The following is a 9,575-nucleotide window of genomic DNA, read 5'->3' on the forward strand; positions in this document are numbered from 1 at the left end:
CGCCCGGCTTTATGGACATCACAAAGCCAGGATCGATCGCTGGGCAGGGCAGCTGCCTGGGGCTTTTGACTCAATTTGTTGCACAAGGGCTGGCCGGCTTGTTACGCCTGTGTGTGTTTGGAGGTGTGTCAGTGGAGGTGTGGAGGTGTGGGTTTGTTCATTTGTGTTGCACCGCACCCTGAATGCTGCCCAATAACAGCCAAGGTCCTAGTCTGTAAAGGAGACAGCCAGCAGGCCAGGTGTGCAGACGTTTAAAGTGACCTTCCTTGAAATTGAAGTCTGAATTGTCAAAATTAGTGCATGTGTGTTTGTATACGTGTGCTTGTTTGTGTGTTGTGCTGCTTGTTTGTTAAGTCACTTCGCCCCTTGGATCCCTCATATCGTGTCTTTTCCGTTGCCTTCAAAGATCAGTGAAAACTCAAACCCCCCAAACCACAGACCCGATCAGAAGGATCACCCAGACCCGGTCTGAAACTCACCTCCCTGCAGGGTCCACTCCGTGACCTTGTGGCTGAAGGTGCCCAGCCCGGCGCCGTTGTAGGCCGCCACCTCGATCTCGTAGTTGGTCCAGATGATGAGTTCCTCCAGGAGCAGGTTGGTCACGTCGGAGGAGGAGATGTTCATGATCTGGTAGTCACCAGGCAGACCCGTGAGCCGGTACCTAGGGGGAGCACGTGGTCCAGGAGAAGGCCTTTAGAATACAGGGTATGGACATGGATCTATGTTGGGCCAATTGGATTGAGTGTAATGTGTGTGTCTGTGAGTTCTGTGTATGTTTCTGTTCTGGATGTGGGTGTGGCTGTGTTTGTAGGTGTGTCAGAGAGTGTGTTCTGTATGTGTGTCTGTGTGTGGGATTGTGTTTTGTCCGTGTTTATGTGAGTCAGTGTTTTCAGCATGTGAAGAAGTGTGTGTGTGTGTTCTGTGTGTGTGTTGGTGTGGGTATGTTTGTAGGTTTGTGTGTTGGGCCTATGAAGCTTCTTTCTGACTGGATGGAGTATAAGGGCAGTGCAAGATTGATGAGGTCTGGTTAAACCAGGCCACCCTAGTCGCCCCCTTAATGTTTGTGAATTCTTCTAAGTAGCTTTGGATAAAGTCTGCCGAAAGCCTAGACAGTGTGTGAAGTGACTCGTGCGAGACTTTGCTTTTCCTCATGAAAGAAAAACATGCTAATATTCAGCAAGTTCAATCAAGGACGCAAATTAATATTCAGGAGCATGAAAAACCAACAGACCCAAAATAATCCAGACTAATTTTACCAATAACTCATTAGGTTTCAATTCTAAGAGGATAGACTTAAAAAAAAACGAAAAACGAAATAACAAGGAGATTAAAAAAATAAACTCAGGGAGACTGCAACCTCAGCAATTATCCTCCCCTAATTGTCCTACAACAAGATGCTGAATCCTTGTTCTCTCACTGGGTTTAGTCCTTGAGAGAGGAAAGAGCAATCGATAGATTTAACAGATAATATACAACAGGCTATAACACATTTTGCCACTCTATGCTGAGGTCTTTACTTTTGTCCTCTTTCATTTTAGGCAAAAGCCAACCTCACAAAGTCAACCCTGATCAATCAAGCCATTTGCCAGAGCACACACTGTTCCACGGAAAGCCGTTTCGCGCAGAGGCTGCAGTTCACCAGTGCTGCAGCAGGGGGGAGACAAAGCACTAGCGCAAGACAGATTAAGAAGAAGAACGGAATGAACGCGTCTCGGTTGGACTGTGGAGAACACCTACTGTTTCATTTGGCTGCAATAAATATCATGCCCAACAGAACATCAAACTAATTACATATCTGAAGCATTTATAGTCAGCAGTGGAGGGTCAATCTTACCTAAATTCATTACGTTTCTGATTTGATTTAAATGTAATTCCCCTTGATGAATTAAGGGATATGGAGCCCAGAAGGAGTGGAGTGAGCGTTTAGAGCAGCATGGGGCCGTTCATTACTTCGTACCCGAGGACAGGGTTCAAATCATTAAATTCATGCGCTATAGGGGGTTGTTACTTCTAAACAACAGGTACAAATATCCCAAACAGAAACGCACAAAGCTAACAAAACACATGCAATTCCAGGCACATTTCCGTGTTGAGAGTCACCTGGCCTATATAATCACACACTGCCACTCGCCGCAGTGAATATCATGTGTGGGTGCCACAAATCACATGGTAACACATGCTGCTGCATGCGTTGCTGTGGTGTCCACTTGACTGTAATACATTTATTGATGACACACCAAGGCATTTCCCAGTGACAATTGTGAGTGTCTGTATGTGTACATCTGTGTCCCTCTGTGTCATCTGCGTGCAAACGTTTGTGTGCACATGTGTTTGTTTGTGTGCCTGTGCGTGTGCTTGTTTGTTTGTGTGTGTGCGTGTGTGTGTGTGAACACATGCGTGTGTGTGTGTATGTGTGTTTTTTTTGTGTGTCTCTGCGTGTGCGTGTTTGTTTGTGTGCGTGTGTGTGTATGTGCACATGTGTAGGTGTGTCTGTGCCTGTGCCTATTTGTTGCAAGCATGCGTGTGTGCGGGTGCCTGTGCATATGTCTGTGTGTGTGAGTGTGTGCATGTGTGTGTGTGTGTGTGTGTGTGTGTGTGTGTTACCGGATGCTGTAGCCCTTCAGCATGCCGTTCTGGTGGCTCTCCGGGGGTGGCTGCCACTGCACCATGATGGACTGGTTGGTGCGGCCACTGGCGATGACGTTCTGGGGCGGGGCACTGGGGGGCTCCTCTGGAAGGGACTCACTGCACACACACACACACACACACGCACGCGCACGCACACGCACACACACACACACACACATGCACACACACGCACAGAGACACACACGCACGCGCCAGTCACGCACACACACACACACACACACACACGCATACACACGCACAGAGACACACACAACCACAACCAGAGACACACATAGCCACACACACACACACACACACACACAAACACACACACACATAGATGGACAAACACACACACAAACACACACACAAACACGCACACACAGAAACACAGACACACACACACCACCCCCACACCAACAGAGACAAACACACACACACACAAACACACACAGACAGAAGACAGGGAAAGTATTTCTGAGAAAATACATTCATTTTGTGGTTAACAAACAAAGTGTTTGAAGTAAACCCCAAGGCTTCCCAGAACCTAGGCAGCCTCAGGAGTTTGGTGATAAACCGCGGCGGTGTGGTTATTTTCTCGGTATATTTAGTCTGCGAGCTCTCGTTGTTCTCCTTCACTATGTGGGATCCTCTCTCTCCCGCCCCGTCCTCGCCGCCGCTCTCCGTTTGAAGCATTCCTCGTCGCGGCATTACCTTTTGTCTTCTGATAATGCGCTCAAAACGCCTGTCTTTTGATAATAGCATTCCGGTCGCACATCCATAGCACTCAATCACTATCGCGGCACTCAGGAAATAAGCTAACCGACAGCGAGGAAAAAAATTATGTATCTAAAGGATGCTAAATCAATTCCCGCCAACTTAAATCTATATCTTTATCCGCATGGAACAAAACAGACACACAGAAAGGACAAATCCACAGCTTCGGGGGGGGGGGGGGGGGAAGGAAGCGGAGAGCACGAGGGATCGATACTGGAGATTTAGGATCAAACGCCATCACAAAACGTTCAGCAGCACCCAGCACCCGCTGTCTGGGATGGGAGGGTGGGTGGGTGGGGGTGGGAGTGGGTGACCCCCCCCCCCCAACCCCCCTGTGGCTTCTGACTGGGAGAGCTTAAAGTATGAGGTAGTGTGACAACTTGTAGTAGATGGGGAGTCCATATGTGTGTGTGTGTGTGTTTCTGCGTGTGCGTGTGTGTGTTTGTTTGTGTAGGTGTGTGTGCATGTGTGTAGGTGTGTTAGAGATAGAGGTAATACTGTTCTTGTGAGGCCACCGAAAGGCCAAACCTGATTCACCACACGTGCATGCAAGCAGTCTTACACACACGCAAACGTACGCGCACGCACACACAGACCCCTTCACCTAAAACCTACCATCTGCTTCGAGGGAGGGAGGTTTGAAGATTGTGGAGGAGTAAGGCAGTATTTTATTTTGAGTGAATGTTTTTTCTTGTGAGCTTCTGGAAATCCCCCCTCCACACACACACACACACACACACACACACACACACACACACACACACACACACACACACACACACACACACACACACACACACACACACACACACACAATCACACAAACAACTGTTTTCTGATAAGCAGACAGACAGAGAGACACCCGCGGCTGGAGAGATCAGCCATGCTCCTTGTCGTGGAAACGACAAGGAGCTCAACCGCTCCACATTCATACTACCCCCTGCTCACACACAAATGACATTCAAACGATACCACTATACACCACTTAACCGTTTACATTCACAACACTGTGCACCATTGTCTCATTAAAACAAAGGCTAACTCAGGGTAAGTTCTGAGAGGAGACAGTCACTGACTCTAGATGACGTTTTCATTACACCTAGGAATATGCAAATGATCCTCGCGAGGTTCAAGGTGAGACACCTAAAAGCAGCTCGTGGGAAGCGATTGAATCACGCGGGAATGAATCGTGTTTCGCTTGCTACGGTGCTTAAGTAAAGTTGAACGACGGGGTGGGATCTGATTACGGCTGCTAATCATTGCACGGGCAGTCGACGCGGCGGCAGAAATACCTTAAGACCCTAAGCTTAACAGATACTCTCATTTGATGTGTCTCAAGGCAAGGAGCGGAGAGGGAGGAGAATTACTCCAGATTAAAGTTGGTGCCGCAAATCCAGCGAGGCGATGATGAATGAATGTTATGGTACAGCCTTGGCGGGGTGAGGGGTGAATCAGAGCGCGTGTGTGTGTTTGGATAATGACGCTGTGGTGTCTCCGCATGGACTTTTTGGAACCATGATGGCCACCAAGATACCACCCCTCCACGCCTCTTTTACGCACTTATTGTATGTGGTACGTCCAGGCACTTAATGTACTCAGTTATTATATTAAACTGAACAATAGTACTTAGCATTGTGTAGCATCCTAGCTAGCTTTGTTGTATACAGGGAATGGGTGAACCTAACCATTGTAAGTGCTCGGCACTTGGTTCTATGAACATCCTTACCGCTGACGAACATCCCTGCTAGCTTGGAAGAAGCCATGACGTCTGCTCAACGGATAAGAGAGGGTGTGTGTGCAGGGGTGTAGCCAGGCTATTATTACTATGGTGGCCAGCTCAGATCAGTCTTATATTTGGGGTGGCACTTGATTGTCGACGTTTATTCATAACGTCAAAATATGACACTTTGAATAAGAATAATAAGTCAAGTTTTTTCATACTTGGGGGGGGCCAGCGGGGGGGGCCCCCCCTGTGTGTGTGTGGTGACCTTACCGGTCTGTCTCCTTGCTGAACTGGCCCTTCCCCACGTCGTTGACGGCACACAGGCGGAACTGGTAGGAGCGTGCCGGGATCAGCCCGCTCACCGTCACCGCGCTGGACTCGGGTTCGATGTTGGCCAGCAGGATGGCCCACGGAGCGTCTGGTGGAGGGGGGGCGAAGGGGTAGAGAGAGAGGGAGGCACAGAGAGAGAGCAAGATAACAGTTATACAGAGATACCGCAATAATGCCCGAACGAACCCCGACCTATGACATACGCGTCGGGCCGCACATTTATACACCTCTTCAATCGCAAGCCGAGTTGCTGTGCGTCGTACACAACATTTTTATTGGTAATGTTAAAATGGCAGATTTGTGATGGCAGGGGGAGGTCCGGGCAGGAAGGCGTGCGGGCCTCAGACTCCGGAGTCTCGACGGAGACGTTCGGTTCTCCTTAGTCATCGGCGGCAATCTCTAGTCTGTTCCAACTTCAGAGATGTTTCAAGCCCCCGATTGCGGTTCACACAAAACATTTCATTGTCACGTCACCCCTGTCTCCCCCCACCATGTTTGTTCACAATTTTAAACAGACATCTATTCTGCACTGTTGCTACCGCCGCTGCCGGCTTGAAGCCTGGACAACAATGCCTTCCCCCATTCCGTGTAACATTATATATTGAAGGGTTAGGCTAATCGGAAGGAGAGGGGAACAAACAGAGTGAGAGAGAGAGAGAGAGAGAGAGAGAGAGAGAGAGAGAGAGAGAGAGAGAGAGAGAGAGAGAGAGGGAATGAGAGAGGGGCGGGGGTGAGAGAGAGGGGGGGACACACTTGTCTGAACGATGTTGAATATCCTTACATTCTTGACGGTTCAGTGCTTATGATTTCTCTGTCTACACTTACACTCGTTTAGTATTCAACAAGCACTTTCATGGTGTCGGATAATTGCGTTCTCTTCTTTGAAACGTTTCTAGTCTTGTTAGCAGAAAAAGGTCTGAGGGTAACTTTATGACTTACAAGATCATTCGGTCGGTTACCGGAGCAGTGCGTAGCCACGGATCAGCGATAGATTTTTAATAAATTGAAAAGACGTAGAATATAGTAGAGAGACTATGAAATAGCAGCGAGATGTCAGAGATCTAACATCCCCCAGCAAACAGTTCCCCAGCACAGGGCAACAGAACATCTTCCAAAAAGAGAAACACAAGCAGTGTTATTGTGTCAATTAGCCCCTTTGAAATCTAACACCCTGATTGGCAGGAACTTGTTACAAAAAAACACTGTTCTCTTCATACGTGCGCGGGGAAAAAAGAGAAATCCCTAAAAAACAAAGATGGCCCCCGCTGAATCCCACATGGTGAGTTCAAGGGCGGCCGAAGTTCAGGTCATGAATACACAACGGTCTAAAAAAAACAAACTATCACCCCGGCGAAGAGGCAGCAGACCCCCGCGCACGGAGGGCAGGAGCTGCAGGTGAGGCGGGCCTTCTGCCTGGGGGACTTACTGTTCTCCGACACCTCCAGGATATAGCGGATGAGGGGGCTGTTGCCGTCAAAGGGCTTGGCCCAGGTCAGGTTGATGGCCCTCTTCTCCACCGTGCTCAGCACCGCCACCGGGTTCTCTGGGGAGTGAGGGAGCTGCCTGGGAAGCGCACGGAGCAAGGGGGGAGCAAGGGGGTGCAGGAAGGAAGGAGGGAGGGAGGTGGTGAGGGAAATAAAGAATTATGAATATTTAAAAGCGAAAAACAAACAGCAGAGACAACAAAAGCTGCGTCCTCGGGCTCCTCTGGGTCTGTTACTGATGACTGCATTTATTTTATTCTGTTGTTTTTTTTGCAGGGATTTGCAATTCTTTAAATGTCTCCCCCCCCCCCCCCCCCCCCCCCCACACACACACACACACTCACACCCCCCAGTCCGTCTTATACCTTCATTCTTTCTTTTTACTGTATTTACTTTCACTCTTTCTTTTTATTTCATTTCTTTCTTTTAACTTACTTTCTCAACTTTTTGCTTGCAAGCAAAAGAAAGAAGAGCGATCAATTGGTAATATTGCAAACAAAGACAGCCAGCAGTACAATAAAGCCACTTCAAGATTGAGTCCCAGATAACTCTCCCTGGGGGGTGGCGTGGAGGGATGCATGGTTAGAGAGCCACTGATGGAAAGGTATAAAAAACCCTCATTTCTCTTGGCTTCTTATTAGGGAGTGCCAGCGAAACACAAAGCCAACACGACGATCATTAAGTCGCTGAGTCGTGAATTCAGATATACAGATACGCAGAGAAGCCAGCGGGCACGGGAGAGATGAACAGGCAGATTCAGGGACACCCTGATAGAACACACGGCAGTCAGGGAGCCAGATGGACCCCAGATAGGAGGACAGATAGGAAGTGGACTGGACTAGACCACACCACACCTGATCCGAGAAACAAGGGAATCTGATTTCGCAATCTCGTGTGTACCTACAGATTTGTTCTGTGCGTATGTGCTTAAAGAGCAGCAGTTAACACACACACACTTATGCACACTAACACACACATAAACACACACACACACACACACACACACACACACACACACACACACACACACACACACACACACAAACAGTGAGCGTGTGTGCAGGCATTACTAGGTGCAGGTGTGTGTGTGTGTGAAAATGACGACAGGGAAAACCGGGGAGCTGGGCCGCGTTGGAACAGAACAGGGCCGAGGTGGCGATAACACTGACCTGCCATCATGGGGGAACGTGTGTGTGTGTGTGTGTGTCTGTGTGTGTCACATTCCTAGAGCCACTGCACCACATCCGACGCGTGCACCGACCTTTTCTTCACGTCCCTATGCATCTGTGTGTTCGTATGTGCGTGTGTGCGCTCCCTCCTACCTGACCCGCAGGTAGGCGTTGCGTGAGTCGTTGCCCCCCACCGAGGTCACCCTGCAGGTGTAGGTGCCGATGTCCCCGGACCAGGTCTGGGAGATGTGCAGGGTCCCGCTGGGGTCCAGCCTCATGCGGGGGATGGACTGGGCGTTGACCGGGGAGCCGTCCTTCTCCCACACGTGCCTGAGGCATAGAAGCAGAAACCCGGGTTGGTGGGGCCGGGTGCCAGGGGTCACACACTGGGTCAACAGAGTCACCTGGGGGGGGGGGGGTCTGACGGGGGTCTGAGGTTGCGGTCAGTTGGTTTGGTACCACAAGCCTTTTCAAACAAGGGTGATCATCATAGTTTGGGACCAGGGTCTTCATCGTATTTAGGGTTACGGCCAACCTCATCACTGTTAGATACATTAAATACAGGTGGGTTGACTTTGTAGGTGTGTGTGTGTGTGTGTGTGTGTGTGTGTGTGTGTGTGTGTGTGTGTGTGTGTGTGTGTGTGTGTGTGTGTGTGTGTGTGTGTGTGTGTGTGTGTGTGTGTGTGTGTGTGCAATCCCAATTCAGACCAACCATTTAAGCAGGAACTCAAATTCCAAAGGTCACACATATAGAAGCCAGCATGAAATGAGCATTGTTGTCACGGTCAGCAGCTGGGATCATGTTGATGGTGGATACATGAATATAATGTTTGCATTTATTCAGAGGTATTGATGTCAACATTGATTAAATAACATTACATTTTTACAAAGGTTAAATGTAACAAATGTGCCATACTTAAGCTTTTAATTACCATTATATTATCACATATAGGTCATCAGGGATAAGGAAAAATGCAAAACCGGAAATACTTATTCGACAACAAGGCTACAGCCAGGATGTTCTCCTTTGAAATGTCTGTTTAGGGTCGGAATGGACTGTCTTATATTGGGAATTTTGAATGCAGAACTCATTTTAATTACTCTGTGTGAAATTTACTTGAATTGTTGAATTGTCAAATTGTTGAATTGTCCCGTTTTTTAATTGTCGAATTGTTGAATTGTCAAATTGTAGAACTTCACTACTTGTGGAGTTCAGCGTTAACTAAACCAAGAAAGCGACGAGCAGTCCCCCGCTCTTTATCTCGTCCAAATGGAAACCGTTAACTTTTTCGGCGGCCTCTCCTTTCTGCGGACTCTCCCTGGGTACTTTCTCATCCTATTAGAGAGTCGCTTCATCTCCCTCCCCCGGGGCTGTGTGAGACACATCATCAGAGAGTCAGCTCCGTCTGCTTATCACAGCCTGCGACACCTGCATATCAAACGCCGGCTTTCGCGCCCATCAGG

General features: G+C 48.7%; 1 protein-coding gene across 1 annotated transcript in view; it reads right to left on the reverse strand.

Annotated features, from left to right (window-relative positions):
• Nucleotides 1-9,575, reverse strand: part of LOC307090513 (protein sidekick-2-like) — a 281,140-nt gene that overhangs the window by 48,269 nt on the left and 223,296 nt on the right. Inside the window, 5 exon segments of the mRNA XM_079757197.1 lie at nucleotides 480-661; nucleotides 2,605-2,745; nucleotides 5,399-5,546; nucleotides 6,885-7,021; nucleotides 8,265-8,441. Coding sequence (XP_079613323.1) covers nucleotides 480-661; nucleotides 2,605-2,745; nucleotides 5,399-5,546; nucleotides 6,885-7,021; nucleotides 8,265-8,441 — 785 coding nt within the window.

This window comes from Pollachius pollachius, assembly GCF_949987615.1.
Source record: "Pollachius pollachius genome assembly, chromosome: 19".
NCBI lineage: Eukaryota > Metazoa > Chordata > Actinopteri > Gadiformes > Gadidae > Pollachius > Pollachius pollachius.